Source organism: Salvelinus namaycush, chromosome 21 (assembly GCF_016432855.1).
Source record: "Salvelinus namaycush isolate Seneca chromosome 21, SaNama_1.0, whole genome shotgun sequence".
Classification (NCBI taxonomy): Eukaryota; Metazoa; Chordata; class Actinopteri; order Salmoniformes; family Salmonidae; genus Salvelinus; species Salvelinus namaycush.
Window position 1 is genome coordinate 8,475,761 of NC_052327.1, and position 23,119 is coordinate 8,498,879.

Consider the following 23,119-nt stretch of genomic DNA (forward strand, 5'->3'; position numbering starts at 1 on the left):
TCTTTGTGCTTGAACCTGTGCTTAAAATTCACTGCTTGACTGAGGGACCTTACAGATAATTGTATGTGTGGGGTACAGAGATGAGGTAGTCATTCAAAAATCATGTTAAACACTATTATTGCACATAGAGGGAGTCCATGAAACTTATTACGTGACTTGTTATGCACAGTTTTACTCCTGGACTTATTTAGGCTTTCCATAACAAAGAGCTTGAATACTTACTTACTGACTCAAGACATTTCAGCCTTTCATTTGTAATTCATTTGTAAAAATGTTAAAACTACTTTGACATTATGGGGTATTGTGTGTAAACACTGACCAAAACAAGCTCTGACGAAGGCCAAGAAAACCAGAAACACTTTTCAATGAGAAAACAGAAATCCACTTTGGGTAAAACAAAAAATATATAGACTTCTGTTTTCAAGTAGGCTACGATGCAATACTTGTGATCATGTTAAGGAGAACAAAACTACTTAGTCTACATTTGAACACCCGTGCAGAAGCTTTGCTATTTGGTCTCTTCCCAATTATGTAGCCTAGTTTTGTTGTTTGGCTACTTGAAGAGAACTATGTCCTATCACTCGCAGCCCACCTCTTCCAGTGTATTGTGGGAAAGTGTGCATCGAATTCTACTAGACGAAGATCCAAAATCAGCATGACATCCTGGCGTTTTTGAAAATGTACATACTATAACTATACTTCTATTTTCACATTACTGAGAATGCGTCATGTGCAATTGCATTGTTTCCTGCTATTCATTGATTTCGGTAGCACATCCTCATATCTAATTGATCAGCTGTTGTCAAAGCCGAAATTAATGACATCCAGGTTTTGGAAATGTTGCATACTATTAAACATCATTTTCTCGTATACTCAAATGGCCTACTATTTAGGACGCAAGTATGGGTATTCGGACACAGCTACTGTCTGTCAGCACATTTCCCAGGCCTCTCTCTCTCTCGCTGTGTGTGTGTGTGTGTGTGTGTGTGTGTGTGTGTGTGTGTGTGTGTGTGTGTGTGTGTGTGTGTGTGTGTGTGTGTGTGTGTGTGTGTGTGTGTGTGTGTGTGTGTGTGTGTGTGTGTGTGTACTCACTGACATCCTCAGACAGAGGGGGGAACTCATAGATGTGTTCGCAAGTGTTCTTGCTACTGGGCATACAGAAGCCAAACTCAAAGTCAAAGCTTTTGAGCAGCTTCTCTCTGAAGTAGTGCCTCTCAATCATCCGGAAGTTCTCTATGGGCATGTCTCCTACGGTGAACTCAACACTGAGAGAGGGGAAGGATGGTGAGATAAAGGCAGAAAGAGAGGTGGGGGGGGGCGGGGGAGGGGAAGAGGCAATTTCCTTTGGATTAAAATGCGTCTCTCTTTGTAGGTTAGAGTTAGACTTCTGTGTAAATTGAAGGTTAGGTTTAGACTTATGTGTAAATTTGGGGTTAGGGTTACAGACTTTTGTGTAGATTGGGGGTTAGGGTTAGACTTCTGTGTAAAATGGGGATTAGGGTTACAGACGTCCTTGTGAGTTAATGGGTTAGACTTACGTGGCGCCAACTTGTCTTAGCCGGAGGAAGGCAGGGGTGAACTGGTAGCGGACAAACCTCCCGGCATTTCGATCAATGACGCTTGTATCTCCTGCTTTATCGACAGACAGACAGACAGACAGACAGACAGACAGACAGACAGACAGACAGACAGACAGACAGACAGACAGACAGACAGACAGACAGACAGACAGACAGACAGGAGATAACACTCAAAGGCAACACTCGTCATAATAGGCCAATCAGACCCCTGTGTGTGTGTGTGTGTGTCTCACCTGTATGAGGAGGTTTGGTGATTTCGAACAGCACTGTGCCTGTCTCCATGTCTCTGATCTTGAACCTGGTGAAGTCAATGCTGTACACATTCTCACCTGGCCCACATAAGTAGTCTGATAGAGGGAGAGGGAGGGGGGGAAAGAGAGAGGGAGAGAGAGGGGGTGTTGAGGGAGGGAAAAGGAGAGAAAGAGAGGATGTTAATATAAACACAATTATATACTATTTATGTTTTTTCTTTATAGAAGAAAGGAAGTCTTCGTCTACTGATCCTCTGTTTCTGTAAAGTCGTTAAATAAATGGTTGCCAATGCTGAGTGCATAACAATAACCCTGAGGATCACACATACAGTGTAAATAGGTTAGGTTACTAGGAATACACAGGCAGGAGATTACCAAAGCAATATTCTATCTTTATTTACATCTTATTTAAACAGGGACATCCTATTGAGACCAAGGCTTCTTTTACAAGGGAGCCCGGCACACAATCATATAAATTCACAATACCAAAGTAAAGAAAAACAATATTTACAAGAAATGTAAGAAAAGTAACTTACAAAATCCAATCATGAAAAACAAACACATTCCTCAACCAGCCGTCTGAACTGCCCCTAGTGGCACCAAAACAATCAACTTTAGAGAGTTCTGGAGATCATTCCACAAGTAAGGTGCAAAAAAACGAAACCTAACTCTGTGGAGACCGAAGGGATCTCCAAAGTTAGCCATGCCTGTGATCGCGTCTGGTGACTCAAATGGCAGTCATTCAATAATGAGGTAAGGATTTTAGAAACAAAAGAGAGCAGCGCATTGATCTGCGAGTTTTAAGAGAGGTCCAGCCTACACTTTCTGATACAGAATTCAGTGATGTGTACGGAACCTATCACCCGCAATAAAGGATAGTGCATTATGATAAACTGTGTCCAATGGCTTAAATACAGTGACAGCTGCATTCATATAGATGATATCGCCATAATCTGAAGCCGGAATGAATGTCGACTGAATTATTTGTTTTCTGCTATTTAACGAAAGGCATGTCCTATTCCTATAAACGAGGCCCATTTTAATTCGTAACTTCTTAACCTATTCATCAATATGCTTTCTGAAAGATAGCCAGATATTTACCCTGAGTCCACAAAAAATTAACAACACCTTTCTAATATTGAGTTGCGCATTGGTTCCCCTCAAATTAGGGACTGATTTAGACCTGGGACACCAAGTGTGTGCAATTAATTATGAGATAGAAAAGAAAACCAGCCGTCTCTGGATCTCGTATGGTAAGAGTTGAGTACCCATGATGACATTATGCTGTGTTCAAAACAACTGGGAAGTCGGAACTTGTAAATCTCTGACTTCCGACTTCAGTGTGTTCAAGACAACTCGGAACTGGAAAAAGTTGTTTTAACCGGTCATCCAACTCGGGAATTCCAGGTGGGGAACTCGAGCCTATTTCTAGAGCTCCGACTTTCTGACCTGATTATCTCTGACTTTATGATTTGATCTATTTCTTTCCCCCAGTTGTCCCAGAGTTCCCAGTTGTCTTGAAAGCACAATTATTCTGAATTTCTATGGACAAAAGAGCAAGATTATTTGTATTCGTCAAATGGTAGCTAAGTATCGATTATCATGTCACCAGAATAAGATTTCCTTTATTGGAAAGGACCATCAAGCTCATCACCTTGCACTTTCACCACACTGTGAAGTTCATCATTACTTATTTTATCTGTAGCCTAATAAACTGCATGCTTTCCCGATGAGTCGTAGTGGGAGGAGCACACAACAATATTTGCGCATAAAAGAGTTTCCACTGACATTTCTCGCATAATTAATTTTACCGACACAAAAAGATCCCACCATGTATTTTGTTTTGTCGACACTCGTACACATTTTCTGTTTCCATCAGGCCTGTCATATTTTGTTTCCGACATGTAATATACTTGCATAAAAAGGTTGGATGGAAACCTGGTTAGCGATAATAAAAAGTACGGGGCCCAAACTCGACCCTTGGTGGACACCTTTGGGAATATCTTGCAAACGTGATTTAACACCATCAGAAGAAACACATTGTGTCCTGTCTGTCAGGTAGTATTAAAACCAATTGCAGGCTGCAAATCAGACAGTCTACGAATTAAAGGCTCAGTGCAGTCAAAAATGTGATTTTTCCTGTGTTTTATATACATTTTCAAACTATGAGGTTGATAATACTGTGAAAGGGATGATAATGCCCTTTTAGTGTAAGAGCTGTTTGAATGGAGTTTTGGTCACACCAGGCAGTAAATGAATTAATAGACCAATAAGAAGCATCTCTGCCAAAAACAGCTAGTTTTCAGTTTTCCCATCCCCAACCCCACCACTCACAGACCATTCTAGCCAAATTCTTGCTTGAGAAATAGTTTTTTGCTAAAAAGCAATTTTTATTTTTCACAATTTTAATTGAAAACAATCAATCAGTAAGGTACTTAAATGAGAATTCCACGATTTGTATTAATCTGTATTTGTGATGTAAATGGCATGTTATAGAAGGTTAGACAGTTTTCTTACAATCTCACTTGTTTTTGAGAAACTTACCCCACCAGCAATTGACCTCCTTAGCCTCATTCTGGAGTTCCAGGCCATCCAAAAAACATAAATAAAGGCTCCAAAAACACCCAAATACGTCCTTTTACAAACAACTAAGTTCTCAGTATCGTGACCCAGGACTTTAGATCTTGTACACATGAAATTGTGTCATACCGAACGTTATAATCCATTTAGTTGAACTTAAGTGATCATTTGTAAATAAGGGGTATGCTACCGGCACAGGTACTAGGTAGCTAGCTAGCTAGTAACGTTGTCATTCACTCACTTACAAGATCAGCCAGGCGATGACAAGGGGACTGAAGTAATTTTTGCTGAATATTGTGGAAATTGGTTCACCGATATGTAATCCCAACATCGGACAATGCAATGATAAAACCTAGCCAGTCCGATAACTTTTCACAGACTTCCTTTGGATGACCCAGATTTACTGAAGCTTTGGCTAGTTGTTCTGCAAAGATGCATAAACACTCCCATCCACAGACTTTGTGTGTTGGATCTATTGGTTTGTAGTGAGCATTTCGCCGTTGACGACTTCTGATAATGACAACAAGAAAAATCCTTGGTAAAAAAAACATATTTGAAGAAAACAGCTACACCAACTGTTGAAGGATGTCCCGTGCCTGTCTAGGACCAGCAGAAATTCTAATTGAGCTAAGAGATTTGTTATAAAGTTAGCTAGCTACCTACCTAGCTAGCTAATAAAGTAACATCACTGATGAAAAGGGGGACCACTGAGTCTGTGTGGTTTAGCTTATGTTAGCTAAAAGTTTTCTTGCTACATAGCCAGCCTCTCAAGTGTGTGTTTTGGGATAGTGTAGCTAGCTATTTTCAGGTTGTTTTGTGCTTCGCTATTGTTATATAATTTTGCCAAACATGTAATTTGCTAACGTTAGGTGACCTAGGGCGCCTTCACATATTCCCTGTATGATTTGGATCCTGTAGCTTTTATTTGGTTACCCTGATCGGCTTTCGTTCTATTACAACAATTTATTTTAAATACAAAATGTTACATTTTCGGGACTGTGAAAAGTGCTTTATAAATTATATACAGTTATTAAGTAATGAGTCATTAGTCCATGTCCTTAGTAGAGTGACCTTCAAATGTCATATTTTACACTTGTTCTGTGTATTAACTCGACCCAAATGTGACCGACCGGCTCAAATCAGTCTTATGTAGCAAAATTTGAAATTGTGTTTTTTACATTGGATAAAAGTAGAGACTCAGAGCTACAAAATTGTATCATACAATACAGTTGAGGAACAATGGGAAAGTAATTTAGCTTTGAAAGCTGATAAACTTGTAAACTCACTTTTGAGAATTAATATAATTTTTTTCACCTTTAGTTAACCAGGTAGGCCAGTTGAGAACAAGTTCTCATTTACAACTGCGACCTGGCCAAGATAAAGCAAAGCAGTGCGACAAAAACAACAACACAGAGTTATACATAACCTCCCGGGTGGCGCAGTGGTCTAGGGCACTGCATCGCAGTGCTAGCTGCGCCACCAGAGTCTCTGGATTCGCGCCCAGGCTGGGCTGGGTTTGCGCCCAGGCTCTGTCGCAGCCGGCCGCAACCGGGAGGTCCGTGGGGCGACGCACAATTGGCATAGCGTCGTCCGGGTTAGGGAGGGTTTGGCCGGTAGGGATATCCTTGTCTCAGTATGTAAAATGTAATAAAATGTATGCACTCTACTGTAAGTCGCTCTGGATAAGAGCGTCTGCTAAATGACTAAAATGTAAATGTAATACATAAACAAATGTACAATCAATAACACAATAGAAAACGGAAAAAAAGAAACATCTATGTACAGTGTGGGCAAATGTAGAAGAGTAGGAAGGTAAGGCAATAAATAGGCCAAAGAGGCAAAATAATTACAATTTAGCATTAACACTGGAGTGATAGATGTGCAGATGATGATGTGCAAGTAGAGATACTGGGGTGCAAAAGGGTTAGATAAGTAATAATATGGGGATGAGGTAGTTGGGTGGGCTATTTACAGGTGGGATGTGTACAGGTGCAGTGATTGGTAAACTGCTCTGACAGCTAATGCTTAAAGTTAGAGAGGGAGAAATAAGACTCCAGCGTCAGTGATTTTTGCAATTCGTTCCAGTCATTGGCAGCAGAGAACTGGAAGGAAAGGCGACCAAAAGAAGTGTTGGCTTTGGGGATGATCAGTGAGATAGACCTGCTGGAGCGTGTGCTACGGGTGGGTGTTACTATGGTGACCAGTGAGATGAGATAAGGCAGGGCTTTACCTAGCAAAGACTTATACATGACCTGGAGCCAGTGGGTTTGGCGACGAATATGTAGTGAGGGCCAGCCAACGAGAGCATACAGGTCACAGTGGTGGGTAGTATATGGGGCTTTGGTGACAAAACGGATGGCACTGTGATAGACTACATCCAGTTTGCTGAGTAGAGTGTTGGAGGCTATTTTGTAAATGACATCGCCGAAGTCAAGGATCGGTAGGATAGTCAGTTTTACGAGGGTATGTTTGGCAGTATGAGTGAAGGAGGCTTTGTTGTGACATAGGAAGCCAATTCTAGATTAATTTTGGATTAGAGATGCTTAATGTGAGTCTGGAAGGAGAGTTTACAGTCTAACCAGACACATAGGTATTTGTAGTTGTCCACATATTCTAAGTCAGAACTGTCCAAAGTAGTGATGCTAGTCGGGTGGGAGGGTGGGAGCAGCAATCGGTTGAAAAGCATGCACTTAGTTTTACTAGCATTTAAAATCAGTTGGAGGCCACGGAATGAGTGTTGTATGGCATTGAAGCTCGTTTGGAGGATTGTTAACACAGTGTCCAAAGAAGGGCCAGATGTATACAGAATGGTGTCGTCTGCATAGAGGTGGATCAGAGAATCACCAGCAGCAAGAGCGACATTATTGATGTATACAGAGAAAAGAGTCAGACCGAGAATTGAACCCTGTGGCACCAACATAGAGACTGCCAGAGGTCCAGACAACAGGCCCTCCGATTTGACACACTGAACTCTATCAGAGAAGTAGTTGGTGAACCAGGCGAGGCAGTCATTTGAGAAGCCAAGGCTATTGAGTCTGCCGATGAGAATGTGGTGATTGAGTCGAAAGCCTTGACCAGGTCGATGAATATGGCTGCACGGTAGTGTCTCTTATCGATGGCGGTTATGTTATCGTTTAGGACCTTGAGTGTGAATGAGGTGCACCCATGACCAGCTCAGAAACCAGACTGCATAGTGGAGAAGGTACGGTGGGATTCGAAATGGTCTGTGATCTGCTTGTTAACTTGGCATTCAAAGATTTTAGAAGGCAGGGCAGGATGGATATACAGTTGAAGTCGGAAGTTTACATACACCTTAGCCAAATACATTTAAACTCAGTTTTTCACAATTCCTGACATTTAATCCCCGTAAAAAATGCCCTGTCTTAGGTCAGTTAGGATCACCACTTTATTTTAAGAATGTGAAATGTCAGAATAATGGTAGAGAATGATTTATTTCAGCTTTTATTTCTTTCATCACATTCCCAGTGGGTCAGAAGTTTATATAAACTCAATTAGTATTTGGTAGCATTGCCTTTAAATTGTTTAACTTGGGTCAAACGTTTCATTTAGCTTTCCACAAGCTTCCCACAATAAGTTGGGTGAATTTTGGCCCATTCCTCCTGACAGAGCTGGTGTAACTGAGTCAGGTTTGTAGGCCTCCTTGCTTGCACACGTTTTTCAGTTCTGCCAATAAATTTTCTATAGGATTGAGGTCAGGGCTTTGTGATGGCCACTCCAATACCCTGACTGTGTTGTCCTTAAGCTATTTTGCCACACATTTGGAAGTATGCTTGTCATTGTCCATTTGGAAGACCCTTTTGCGACCAAGCTTTAACTTCCTGACTGATGTCTTGAAATGTTGCTTCTATATAGCCACATAATTTTCCTGCCTCATGATGCCATCTATTTTGTGAAGTGCACCAGTCCCTCCTGCAGCAAAGCACCCGCACAACATGATGCTGCCACCCCCGTGCTTCACGGTTGGGATGGTGTTCTTCGGCTTGCGAGCCTCCACCTTTTCCTCCAAACATAACGATGGTCATCATGGCCAAACAGTTCTATTTTTGTTTCATCAGGCCAGAGGACATTTCTCCAAAAAGTACAATCTTTGTCCTCATGTGCAGTTGCAAACCGTAGTCTGGCTTTTTTATGGCGGTTTTAGAGCAGTGGCTTCTTCCTCGTTGAGCGGCCTTTCAGGTTATGTCGATATAGGACTCCTTTTCCTGTGGATACAGATACTTTTGTAGCTGTTTCCTCCAGCATCTTCACAAGGTCCATTGCTGTTGTTCTGATTTGCACTTCTCGCACCAAAGTACATTCATCTCTGGGAGACAGAAAGCATCTCCTTCCTGAGCGGTATGACAGCTGCGTGGTCCCATGGTGTTTATACTTGCGTACTATTGTTTGTACAGATGAACGTGGTACCTTCAGGTGTTTGGAAATTGCTCCCAAGGATGAACCAGACTTGTGGAGGTCTACAATATTTTTCTGAGGTCTTGGCTGATTTCTTTCGATTTTCCCATGATGTCAAGCAAAGAGGCTCTGAGTTTGAAGGTAGGCCTTGAAATACATCCACACCTCTAATTTTTTATTTATTTAACTAGGCAAGTCAGTTAAGAACAAATTCTTATTTTCATTGACGGCCTAGGAACAGTGGGTTAACTGCCTTGTTCAGGGGCAGAAAAGCAGATTTTTACCTTGTCAGCTCGGGGATTTGATCTTGCAACCTTTCGGTTCCTTGTCCAACGCTCTATCTACTAGGCTACCTCCCACAATTGACTCAAATTATGTCAATTAGCCTATCAGTAGATTCTAATGCCATGACATCATTATCTGGAATTTTACAAGTGTCACGCCCTGACCATAGAGAGCCCTTGGATTGTCTATAGTGGTTTAGGTCAGGGTGTGACTAGGGGGGTGTTCTAGAATGTGTATTTCTATGTTGGTGGTTTTGTATGGTTCCCAATTAGAGTCAGCTGGTAATCGTTGCCTCTAATTGGGGATCATATTTAGGAAGCCCTATCGCCCACCTGCTTTGTGGGATATTGTTTGTGTTAGTGTGTTTGGGCATGATGATGTCACGGTCTTTTTAAGTTGTGTTATTTTGTTTCTAGTTTCACTTTGTAGTAAACTGATGTGGAACTCAATGCACGATGTGCCTTGGTCCGCTCATTTTGAAGTTCGTGACAACAAGTTGTTTAAAGGCACAGTCAACTTAGTGTATGTAAACTTCTGACCCACTGGACTTGTGAAACAGTGAAATATTCTGTCTAAACAATAGTTGGAAAAATTACTTCATGCACAAAGTAGATGTCCTAACCGACTTGCCAAAACTACAGTTCTTTAACGAGAAATTTGTGGAGTGGTTGAAAAACTAGTTTTAATGACTCCAACCTAACTGTATGTAAACTTCTGACTTCAACTGTATGTACTGTGTGTGTGAGAAAGGGACTTATTGTAGCGTGACTGAAGTGGTTTGTCCTTTGTTGTCGGTTTCCTGTTTTTGCTTGCATGTTTGTGTGTCTGTGCTAGGTGTTTTATTTGGTGCGTGTTTTTGTGTGTGTGTCTTCCCACAGATGCTTTCTAGGTAGGGCGCACAGAGGAAGGAAACCACTCAGAGATTTCACCATGAGGCCAATGGTGACTTTAAAACAGTAACAGAGTTTAATGGCTGTGATAGGAGAAAACTGAGGATAGAATAACAACATTTTAGATACTCCACAATACTAACCTACATGACAGAGTAAAAAGAAGGAAGCCAGAATAAATATATTACAATACATGCATACTGTTTGTATTATACAAATATACAGTGAAGTTGCTTACCAAGACAAGAGTGAATGTTCCTGAGTGGCCTAGTTACAGTTTTTACTTAAATCTACAGCAAGAACCATCTAGCAATAATCAACAACCAATTTGACAGCGCTTTAATAATTATTAAAATAATAATGGGCAAATGTTGCATAATCCAGGTGTGCAAAGCTCTTAGAGACTTACCCAGAAAGACTCACAGCTGTAATCACTGCCAAATATGATTTTAAATCATGGGTGTGAATATCTATGGTACCAGTCAAAAGTTTGGACACACCTACTCATTCATGGGTTTTTCTTTATTTTGACTATTTTCTACATTGTAGAATAACAGTGAAGACATCAAAACTATGATAAACACATATGGAATCATGCAGTAACCAAAAAAGTGTTAAACAAATCAATTCTTCAAAGTAGCCACCCTTTGCCTTGATGACAGCTTTGCACACTCTTGGCATTCTCTCAGCCAGCTTCACCTGGAATGCTTTTCCAACAGTCTTGAAGGAGTTCCCACATATGCTGAGCACTTATTGGCTGATTTTCCTTCACTCTGCGGTCCAACTCATCCCAAACCATCTCAATTGGGTTGAGGTCAGGTGATTGTGGAGGCCAGGTCATCTGATGCAGCACTGCATCCCCCTTCTTCTTGGTCAAATAGCCCTTACACAGACTGGAGGTGTGTTGGGTCATTGTCTTGCTGAAAAACAAATGATAGTCCCACTAAGCGCAAACCAGATGGGATGGCGTATAGCTGCAGAATGCTGTGGTAGCCATGCTGGTTAAGTTGCCTTGAATTCTAAATATATCACAGACAATGTCACCAGCAAAGCACCCCCACACCATCACACCTCCTCCTCCATGCGTCACGGTGGGAACCACAAATCTTAAATTTGGACTTATCAGACCAAAAAGCAGACTTCCACCGGTCTAATGTCCATTGCTCACGTCTCTTGGCCCAAGCAAGTCTCTAATTCTCATTGGTGTCCTTTAGTTGTGGTTTCTTTACAGCAATTCTACGATGAACGCCTGATTCACACAGTCTCCTCTGAACAGTTGATGTTGAGATGTGTCTGTTACTTGAACTCTTTGATGTGCAATCTGAGGTGCAGATAAATGCTGATTTCTGAGGCTGGTAACTCTAATGAACTTCCTTTCCTGTGGCGGTCTTCATGAGAGCTAGTTTCATCATAGCACTTGATGATTTTTGTGACTGAACTTGAAGAAACTTTCAAAGTTCTTGACATTTTCCGGATTGACGGACCTTCATGTCTTAAAGTAATGATGGACTGTCATTTCTCTTTGCTTATTTGAGCTGTTCATGCCATAATATGTGGCCCATTTCAAGAAACTAGGCGTGTGTCAGGAGTACCGTTTCAACGTAAACTTTCTTTTAAATCAAAATGCGTTAATTGGCAGAAATGTCTTCTCGAACATGTGATCTTTCATGTGCCTTAATAACAAACTTGTATGTCATCTGTAAATATGAATAAAATTGTTAAATTACGAGCCTAGTTGGTTTAGCCACAGAAAAAGACAGGAACCTTTCTGCTAGCCATGATTGGCTGAGATAATGAGTGGGCTGGACTTGCTGAGAGAGGAGTTTGGATTTGCCTACTATATTGCACGGTTCTGTCTATTTGAGCTGGTCAGTTTGTGTAGGATATCCTGTCTAACACTTATTTTTGTGTTAATGTATCGTGTAGTAAAACTGCATAAGTGTTGCTCTCCACTTTCTGGAGGACCTAGTTTTGAAATCAGTGGAATTCGAGTATGATAGCTAAGGAGATAGCGAAAACACCTGTCTCCGGATTACATCTTCAAACTAAGTGAAACCATGGCATCCGTGACAGGAGACGTGTCTATCCATGATGAATAAAGGTAAGATAGTCTAGCTAGCTCCATTTTCAGACATTACACATTTCTAATTTTGAAAGTGGTTTCATTTCAAGTTAAAGTGTACTGTTAGCTAGCGAACATTAGCTGGCTGGCTCACTAGCTAACGTTACGTGTATGATCTTATTACTCGTATCTCAGAGCCATTTGCATTGCTAGTTATAGGCTAATGTTAGCTAGCTGACATTGAACCTGGTAGGTTAGCTACCTGCAGATTCAAGCAGGGTAGTAACGTCATGAGTTGAGATTATGGTTCATTGTTTACCTAGCTAGCTAGCTAAATGTCTTAACAAAAGACTCCACTGTGCAAGTAACCATTTCGGGTTGGTTCGTAAATTCAGTCTGGCCATCTACTCCGATTTCAGAGCACTCTCATCTGAGTGTGCCAAAGCTCAGAATAACGGATGAATTTACGAACGCTAAACACCCATGGCCGGTGTCAGTAAACGTCGGCAAAAAAGCGCAATAAATTGTTGTAAGCAGCACAGTTAGTCACCAAAGCTCTGGATAACATGAAAACAGCCTAACCATCTCTGCTAGGGCGAGTAAAATGGTTAGAGTTTGGGTGGGGGCTAAAGCCTAAGAGGGTGTGAACGATGCGGAATGACAAAGAAGAGCTCTCCAGTAGGTACCAAAACATTCTATTTTGGCCTCAAAAGTGAGGTTACAAGTTTATCAACTTTCAAAGCAGAATTACTTTCCCATTGTTCCTCAAATGCAGTGTATGATATATCATTTTGTTGCTCTGTGTCTGTTATCCAATGTAAAAAACACAATTTCGAATTTTGCTACATAAGACTGAATCAAGGCATTCGGTCACATATGGACTTGGTCTTTTACCAAATAGGCCTATCTTCTGTATACCACCCGTACCTTGTCACAACACAAGTGATTGGCTCAAACACATTAAGAAATAAATAAATTCCACAATTTAACAAGGCACACTTGTTAGTTGAAATGTATTCCAGGTGACTACCTCATGATGCTGGTTGAGAGAATGCCAAGAGTGTGCAAAGCTGTCATCAAGGCAAAGGGTGGCTACTTTGAAGAATCTCAAATAAACCTGTCAACTGTGGGACCTTATAGACAGGTGTGTGCCTTTCCAAATCATGTCCAATCAATTCAATTTACCACAGATGGACTCCAATAAAGTTGTAGAAACATCTCAAGGATGATCAATGGAAACAGGATGTACCTGAGTTCAATTTTGTGTGTCATAGCAAATGGTTTGAACATATGTAAATAACGTATTTCTGAAAATGTCTAAAAAAAACTGTTTTTACTTTGTCATTTCAGGGTATTGTTTGTAGATTGCTGAGGATTTATTTTTATTTAATACATTTTTTAATAAGACTAATGTAACATAATGTGGAAAAAGTCAAGGGGTCTGAATACTTTCCGAATGCACTGTAAATGAGATATTTCTGTATTTCATTTTCAATACATTTGCAAACATTTCCAAAAACATGGGTATTTGTGTGGAAAAAAAAATCAAGCTGTAACACAAGAAAATGTGGCATAAGTCAAGGGGTATGAATAATTACTGTAGGCAGTGTAACCCAGCTACTGTACATTCAATATCTACCCTGAATCTATAGTGTACAACCTCTCACTCAACGTCAACAAAACAAAGGAGTTGATTGTGGACTTCAGGAAACAGCAGAGGGAGCACCCCCCTATACACATCGAAGGGACAGTAGTGGAGAGGGTGGAACGTTTTAAGTTCCTCGGCGTACACATCACAGACAAACTGAAATGGTCCACCCACACAAACAGTGTGGTGAAGAAGGTGCAACAGCGCCTCTTCAACCTCAGGAGGCTGAAGAAATTTGGCTTGTCACCCAAAACCCTCACTAACTTTGGAGAGCATCCTGTCGGGCTGTATCACAGCCTGGTACGGCAACCGCACCACTCTCAAACGCAAGGCTCTCCAGAGGGTGGTGCGGTCTGCACAACGCATCACCGGGGGCAAACTACCTGCCCTCCATGACACCTACAGCACCGATGTCACAGGAAGGCCAAAAAGATCATCAAGATCATCAACCAAGATCATCAACCACCCGAGCCACTGCCTGTTCACACCGCTACCATCCAGAAGGCGAGGTCAGTACAGGTACATCAAAGCTGGGACCGAGAGACTGAAAAACAGCTTCTATCTCAAGGCCATCAGACTGCTAAACAGCAATCACTAACTCAGAGAGGCTGCTGCCTACATTGAGACCCAATCACTGACCACTTTAATAAATGAATCACTAGTCACTTTAAACAATGCCACTTTAAATAATGCCACTTTAATAATGTTTACATTTCTTACATTTCTTACATCACTCATATCACATGTATATACTGTATTTTATACCATCTACTGCACCTTGCCTATGCCGCTTGGCCACCGCTCATCCATATATTTAAATGTACATATTCTCATTCACCCCTTTAGATTTGTTTGTAAGCCAGAGGATGAGTCGTATTTCAATGCTAGTCTTACACAAATAATTGTCAGTTATAATACTAACGATTGTTTATTTTTTATTAAAAGTATTGCTTGGCCTCCCGAGTGGCGCTGTGGTCTAAGACACTGAATCGCAGTGCTAGCTGTGCTACTAGAGATCCTGGGTTCAAGTCCAGGCTCTGTCGCAGTGCATTTACCTTTCACATATTCAGCAATTCAACAGCTTGAGCTGCCACTTTGTGGGGTTAACTAAGGGATGGGCTCAAATCCTCTGAACAGACTGACAGTCTATGAGTTTGGCATGGTGGACCAATGGGGTGGCGCACATTTGGCCCAGCATCGTCTGGGATAGGGGAGGGTTTGCCCGGCAGGGATGTTCTTGTCCCGCCACACACACAAGTGTGGCTGGCTGGGCACAGTGCTGGCTGGCTAGGCACAGTGCACGCTGACACGGTTGCCAGGTGTACGGTGTTTCCTCTGACACATTGGTGCGGGTGGCTTCCAGGTTAAGTGGGCATTGGGTTGGGTTGTGTTTTGGAGGATGCACGGCTCCTGACCTTTAGCCTCTCCCGAGTCTCTAAGGGAGTTGCGGCGATGAAACAAGGCAGTTGGATGCCACAAAAATGTATATATTTTTTAAGTATTTCTGATAGGTCTACTATTGCTTCATGTGTTGTATGCTTACTGTGAAGGTCACCCTGATATTTGCTAGGTACTTCCCATTCCATTGCCAGACAGTAGTGCTTGTCAAGTGGGAACAAAAAGCACTGTGTCCTGGTATTGTTGCAGTGTTGTTGCCGTTCATGCCCTCACCATTGGGTAGTAGACTGTATGAATCAGGTTGACATCTACACTGAACAACGATTCTCCACTGTGCCAGTGGCCATGGAATGTGAGCATTAGCCCACTGAAGAAGTCGGTTACGACGCCGAACTGCAATGAGGTTAAGACCCTGGTGAGGACGACGAGCACGCTGATGAGCTTCCCAGAGATGGTTTCTGACAGTTTTTTCAGACGTTCTTCAGTTGTGCAAACCCACAGTTTCATCAGCTGTCTGGGTGGCTCGTCTTAGACCATCCCGCAGGTAAATAAGCCAGATGTGGAGGTCCTGGGCTGGCGCGGGTACACGTGGTCTGTGAGGCCGTTTGGACGTACTACCAAATTCTCTAAAACAACATTGGAGGTGGCTTATGGTAGAGAAATTAACATTAAATGATCTGATGGACATTCCTGTAGTCAGCATGCCAATTGCATGCTCCCTCAAAACTCGAGACATCTGTGGCACATTTTAGAGTGGCCTTTTATTGTCCCCGGCAATTGTAAACAAATGTGTGCACAACATTTTAGAGAAATCACCTTTTTGTGCATACGGAAATCTTTTATTCAGCTCATGAAACATGGACCAACACATGTTGCATTTATATATATATATTTTTTCAGTATAAATGGTCAGTTATTTCAAAAAAATTAAATAGTATGAGAGAAAAAAATGACTACATTCAGGGCATTCGGAAAGGATTCAGACCCCTAGACTTTTACCACATTGTCAAGGTGTGCGTACTGGTAGCGAAGTCAGGTGCAGGAGGGCAGAGAGTTGTGAACAGGCGCACACTTTATTTAGGCAGGAGCAAACAGCAGACAAACGCAGCTGCGTAAAAACCTCCAGCACAAATAGGCAAAAGTGCAAGGCGCAAAACAGTCACAAATGCTAATGTTTACAAAGAAACATACTACGTGGCATAGCCACGGTACATAGAAAACCAGCCTGGCGTGTCACATAGAACACGTAACACAAAACAATTTCACACAAAGACATGGAGGGGAACAGAGGCATAAATACATGCAGTGTGATTAGGGAATGAAAACCAGGTGTGCAGGGAACAAGACAAAACAAATGGAACAATGGAAAAATGGAGCGGCGATGGCTAGAAAGCCGGTGACGTCGACCGCCGAACGCCGCCCGAACAAGGAGAGGAGCAGACTTCGGCAGAAGTCGTGACACACATTTTGTTATGTTACAGCTTTATTCTAAAAATGATTAAATTGTTTATTTCTCATCAATCTACACACAATACCCCATAATGACAAAGCAAAAACAGGTTTTTAGAAATATTTGCAAATGTATAAAAAATTAAAAACAGAAATATCACATTTACGTAAGTACTCAGACTCTGTACTCAGTACTTTGTTGAAGCACCTTTTGGCAGCGATTACAGCCTTGAGTGTTCTTGGGTATGACGCTACAAGTTTGGCACACCTGTATTTGGGGAGTTTCTCCCATTCTTCTCTGCAGATCTTCTCAAACTCTGTCAGCTTGGATGGGGAGTGTTGCTGCACAGCTATTTTCAGGTCTCTCCGGAGATTTTTGATCGGGTTCAAGTCCGGCTTCCGGCTGGGCCACTCAAGGACATTCAGAGACTTGTCCCGAAGCCACTACTGCGTTGTCTTGAATGTGTGCTTTGGGTCGTTGTCCTGTTGGAAGGTGAACCTTCGCCCCAGTCTGAGGTCCTGAGCGCTCAGGAGCAGGTTTTCATCAAGGATGTCTATGTACTTTGCCCCGTTCATCTTTCCCTCGATCCTGACTAGTCACCCAGTCCCTGCCTCTGAAAAACACCCCACAGCATGATGCTGCCACCACCATGCTTCACCGTAGGGATGGTGCCAGATTTTCCTCCAGACGTGACGCTTGGCATACAGGCCAAAGAGTTCAATCTTGGTTTCATCAGACCAGAGAATCTTGTTTCTCAAGGTCTGAGAGTCCTTTAGTTGCCTTTTGGCAAACTCCAAGCATGCTGTCATGTGCCTTTTACTGAGGAGCTGGGTCAGATTGGGGGGGGGGGGGGGTCAAATTGGGAATTTAGCCAGGACACCAGGGTTAACACCCCTACTCTTACTCTAAGTGCCATGATCACAGAGAGTCAATACACCTGTTTAACGTGCCTCCTACTGGCACACCAACATCACTTTTACCAATATCTGGTCTCCCATACAGGGACCGACCAGGACCAACCCTGTTTAGCTTCAGAGGCAAGCCAGCAGTGGGATGCCTGGGTCATGTGGGTGATGTCATGTGACAGTGGTATATGTGGACAGAAAGCTGAGGGACGACGGCGCCTTTATTTAGACACTAATCCTCGATTAGCCTCCTGGGGATTAGTAGGGGGGGGGGTGTGTGTGTGTGTGTGTGTGTGTGTGTGTGTGTGTGTGTGTGTGTGTGTGTGTGTGTGTGTGTGTGTGTGTGTGTGTGTGTGAGAGAGAACTACATTGCTGCCTGCCATAAGTTGAGGGACAGTGTCTGACAGACCAATCAACCTGCACATGTACTCTACTGTATGCTTATTGTTGAATGTATGTTTATTTTGACCCTTGGTTATTGTTGTTACTGTTGTCCCGTTGACAATTTTGATTCTCATTTTTTTTAAACATTTTTTATTTGTTTTTATATTGTAGAGAGAGAGAAGCAGATGGGAATCGAAAAAGAGCTAGAGAGCAGAACATAGCAGAGAAGACAGGTTCTGTACCAAAGCAAGCCAACACAACAGCAGTTGAAATGACATTTACTCTCATTGCCATTCAACAGCCACAAATGTGCACCTAACACCTAACAAAACGCTTGTGTAGAAGGCTGATATTTTAAATCACCATCAGTCCATTCACTAAGTAAGCTATAGGCTTCATACAATAACAATAGGAGACCCACTTATCCATACAGCCCACATAGCTGTACATGACCCCAAACTGTAGGTACATTTGACCCAGTCCTCATCAGCTGGACTGTATAATGAATCACCACGACAACCCTGAAAAAGCCAACTGACTCTCACAGTGATGGGTTGCTTTCTAATCACTAGAATCTGGCAGCAGCGTTACCATGGAAACCTAAGTGTCTGTCCCCTGCCCTCGAATCACTTGCTCACACTGGCCACCTCTCTCTATCCAACCCACCCACCTGGAGATGTAAAGTATGATGATGATTATGATACCATTAACTGACATCATCACCCTGACATCATCACAGTTGTCCCGGCCTTTGACCAATGAGGGCTAGTTCTTTCTCCACTGAGCCAGTCAGGATGCGAATCAGGATGTGGCTGTAAATACATACAGTAGGGATTACATAAAACAGAGTTGTGACATGAACGGCAAAGCAGAGTCTGTGTCACTGTAACCACAGCGTTTGGCTTTTAGTTGTGTATGGATATAATAAAACAGACATGCACTGTCTGAAGGCTACATACATCTAGCATGCCTCATAAAGGAAACAGTGGGGGTTTGAACTGGAGTTGTGGGGAGTGAAGCTTTTAGTGTTCTCTTTTCAAATGTAGGCTACAGTTTTGAGCTTGACATATAACAAAGTTGTATTTCTCAAAACTAACATCACATTAAGCTTAGTTTGAATGGAGAATAGCCTGTCTTTTCCTTAACACTCAATAGATGACCATGAGGATCATGATGACCATGTTATGTGTCACTCTCTAGCCATCAAAGGAGAATAAAACAGGATTATAAAAGAATACGTGTGCAGCCAGAGTGACCACTCAGGTCTGTTTGAACAGCCAATCAGGGACGAGCAGGAAGCCACTGCACACAGCTCAACGGGACTAATCCGCTTTAGTGACTCGCAAGGAAGCATATCCATTTTATCACTCACTGGAGAGTGGGGGGAGAGAGGGAGGCAGGGGGGAGCAAGAGAGGGGGTAGGGGAGAAGGTTTAGGACCAGAGGGGCAGGGGGGGACAGTATGGTTAGTAGAGGGAGGGAGCAGGTGAGGTAGGTAGGTAGGCAGGGTTGGAGAGATCTGAGTGACGAGGGAGGGAAGGAGGGTACAGTATGGTGGTCTGCTGCCAACATATTTTGTGCTGGCCCAGAGGGGATGTGATGGGGCTGGCTATGGGGCTGTGCTGCAGGTGAAAGACAGGTGCCGAGTTCCAAAATCAGGCCCTACCCTAACATCTAACCCAAGACACCACTTAATGGCCCGTTGCAGATCTGAAACAATCTTCATAACAGGGAATTACTATTTTGACACGTTCGTAACAGGGAATTACTATTTTGACACGTTCGTAACAGGGAATTACTATTTTGACACGTTCGTAACAGGGCATTACTATTTTGACACGTTCGTAACAGGGAATTACTATTTTGACACGTTCGTAACAGGGAATTACTATTTTGACACGTTCGTAACAGGGCATTACTATTTTGACACGTTCGTAACAGGGCATTACTATTTTGACACGTTCGTAACAGGGAATTACTATTTTGACACGTTCGTAACAGGGAATTACTATTTTGACACGTTCGTGACAGGGCATTACTATTTTGACACGTTCGTAACAGGGCATTACTATTTTGACACGTTCGTAACAGGGCATTACTATTTTGACACGTTCGTAACAGGGAATTACTATTTTGACACGTTCGTAACAGGGAATTACTATTTTGACAGGTTCATAACAGGGAATTACTATTTTGACACGTTCGTAACAGGGAATTACTATTTTGACACGTTCGTAACAGGGAATTACTATTTTGACACGTTCGTAACAGGGAATTACTATTTTGACACGTTCGTAACAGGGAATTACTATTTTGACACGTTCGTAACAGGGAATTACTATTTTGACACGTTCGTAGCAGGGAATTACTATTTTGACAGGTTCGTAACAGGGAATTACTATTTTGACAGGTTCGTAACAGGGAATTACTATTTTGACACGTTCGTAACAGGGAATTACTATTTTGACACGTTCGTAACAGGGAATTACTATTTTGACATGTTCATAACAGGGAATTACTATTTTGACATGTTCGTAACAGGGAATTACTATTTTGACACGTTCGTAACAGGGAATTACTATTTTGACACGTTCATAACAGGAACTGACTATTTTGACACGTTCGTAACAGGGAATTACTATTTTGACACGTTCGTAACAGGGAATTACTATTTTGACACGTTCGTAACAGGGAATTACTATTTTGACATGTTCGTAACAGGGAATTACTATTTTGACATGTTCGTAACAGGGAATTACTATTTTGACACGTTCATAACAGGGAATTACTATTTTGACATGTTCGTAACAGGGAATTACTATTTTGACATGTTCGTAACAGTGGCACGTAGTATATGTCCAGCCCTGCCTCTGAACACTAACTCCCCAGGGCTTGGTGATCCATGATGTTGTCATGGTGTGACCATGTAGTCCTCTCCAATCAGAGGATGGGTCACTTCATTCCACCGCAACACTACACAGACAGATGGACGGACAAGCAGGCTGGCAGGCAGACAGATGGAAGCAGGGGACCGAGAGAGAGAACCCCCACAGAACAAAGGCAGAGTGTAGTAATTTGGCCAGCATCTTAGAGACTTGACACCTGAGTCTAAAGCAGAGGTTGTTATTGGGAGTGTTTGTTCAGTTCCATTTCAGTCGGTCAACCAGGTACAACACAGCTTTGGGGAGTTTGCGCTAGCGTCCTCTACTGAATAACATTAGAATCACGCCTGACCAAGGCCAATGAACACTGTGCACAGATAAATTCGAGGCACAGATCAATCAATCAATCAATCAAGTTTATTTTATATAGCCCTTCGTACATCAGCTAATATCTCGAAGTGCTGTACAGAAACCCAGCCTAAAACCCCAAACAGCAAGCAATGCAGGTGTAGAAGCACGGTGGCTAGGAAAAACTCCCTAGAAAGGCCAAAACCTAGGAAGAAACCTAGAGAGGAACCAGGCTATGAGGGGTGGCCAGTCCTCTTCTGGCTGTGCCGGGTGGAGATTATAACAGAACTATGCCAAGATGTTCAAAATGTTCATAAGTGACAAGCATTCGAATCCCGCTTCCTGAGTCTGTGTTTGCCTGTGTTTCTGTCCTGGAGTGTGTTTCCGGTGTCCTGGAACGCACCCTGTCTGGTTGCCGGGCGAATTAGCTTGTTGGGAGATCGATGTTCACCCGCACCTGTATCCCATCAGTAATCTGCACACCTGTCCTGATCATCACCTCTCCCCTTCAAAAGCTCTGACCTGACATCCATTCCCTGCCGGATCGTTAGCCAAGAACAGTATGTTGTGCCCACGAACCAGCCTCCAGTTTATAGAGTTTGTTTTGTTTTGTTTTATTGTTTTGTACGTCTTGCTTGACTTTAACTTACCGCCGTTTGTTTTGTTTACAGCCATTCACCCGGAACCCATACCCCATCCCTGTCTGCTCGTCGCCAGTGTGTTGTTATCCATTGGATCTGCCTATCCACTCCCATCAACCCACCTCCGCTGTCCGCTCCTCCACCTGGAACTATCTACCTCCACGTTCTCATTGATTAATAAATACTCACCATCTTTTTACTCACCTTGTCCTGGTCTGCTTCTGGGTCCAATTCTGGTAAACCCTGACAGAACGATCCGGCCAGTGATGAACCCAGCGGACCTGGACTCCGTTTGCCATGCAATTACCCAGCAGGAGAAGATGTTGGGACAACACAAGACGGCGCTACACGAGATAGCGGGTTCAATCCGAAACTTATCGGATAGATTAACGAGTATCCAGGATCAGCTCAGGTTGCCGGCGGATCATCCACCACCTGTTTCATCCATATCACCTGCCGATTCGGGAGCGGGTTCCTTCCGTGAGCCCAAGGTTCCGACACCGGATAAGTACGAGGGAGATCTGGGAGGATGCCGTTCATTTCTTTTGCAGTGTGGGTTAGTTTTTGATCTGCAGCCCTACTCTTACGCCACAGATAAGGCTAGGATAGCTTTTGTTATTGAGCTGCTGCGTGGTAGAGCTCTGGAATGGGCTTCAGCTGTTTGGGAACGACGGGACACCTGCATGACGTCATACCAGGGTTTCACGGCAGAGATGAGAAAGCTTTTTGACCATCCAGTCCGAGGTAAGGACGCAGCTAAACGTTTGTTCTCTCTTCGCCAAGGAGCTCTCAGTGTGGCAGACTTTGTGATAGAATTCCGGACATTGGCTGTGGAGAGTGGTTGGAATGAGGAATCACTACAAGCGGTTTTTTACCAGGGGTTGTCGGAGCAACTCAAGGACGAGCTGATCTCCTATCCAGAGCCTAGTGACCTAGATAGTTTGGTCACCTTAGCTATTCGGGTAGATAATAGAGTCCGAGAGAGAAGGAGGGAGAAGAAGTGGGGTCCATCTAATCAATCTGAGACTCGGTTACCATTCGGGTCAGGAAATGGACCAGAACGGGTTGATCATTTTCCTTCACACGGGATAAGTGGAGGAGTTCTGCCGCCAGATCCTGAACCTATGCAAGTGGGGCGGCACGGGTTAACTAAGGACGAGCGCCAACGTAGACGTGAGACCAACAGCTGCCTCTACTGTGGTAGTTCGGGACATTACATCTCCGTTTGTCCTCAGCGCCCGTTAAACTGCTCGGCTCGTTAAGTTTGGGAGGTTTGTTAGCGAGCCAGTTTCAACCTCTCAAGAGCCCTGTCAGACCTCGTTTTCCTGCTACCCTCATAAATAAGGATCAGAGTTTAGCGATTAACGCTTTCATCGATTCAGGTGCCGATGACAGCTTCATTG

The 23,119-nt window shown here is 42.9% G+C and overlaps 1 protein-coding gene across 1 annotated transcript in view; it reads right to left on the minus strand.

Moving 5' to 3' along the window:
• Positions 1–23,119, minus strand: part of LOC120066606 (protein unc-119 homolog A-like) — a 106,528-nt gene that overhangs the window by 24,784 nt on the left and 58,625 nt on the right. The window contains exons 2-4 of the mRNA XM_039018030.1: positions 1,814–1,927; positions 1,539–1,632; positions 1,093–1,265 (exon numbers count right to left, since the gene is read on the minus strand). Coding sequence (XP_038873958.1) covers positions 1,093–1,265; positions 1,539–1,632; positions 1,814–1,927 — 381 coding nt within the window. The remainder of the gene's footprint in view (positions 1–1,092; positions 1,266–1,538; positions 1,633–1,813; positions 1,928–23,119) is intronic.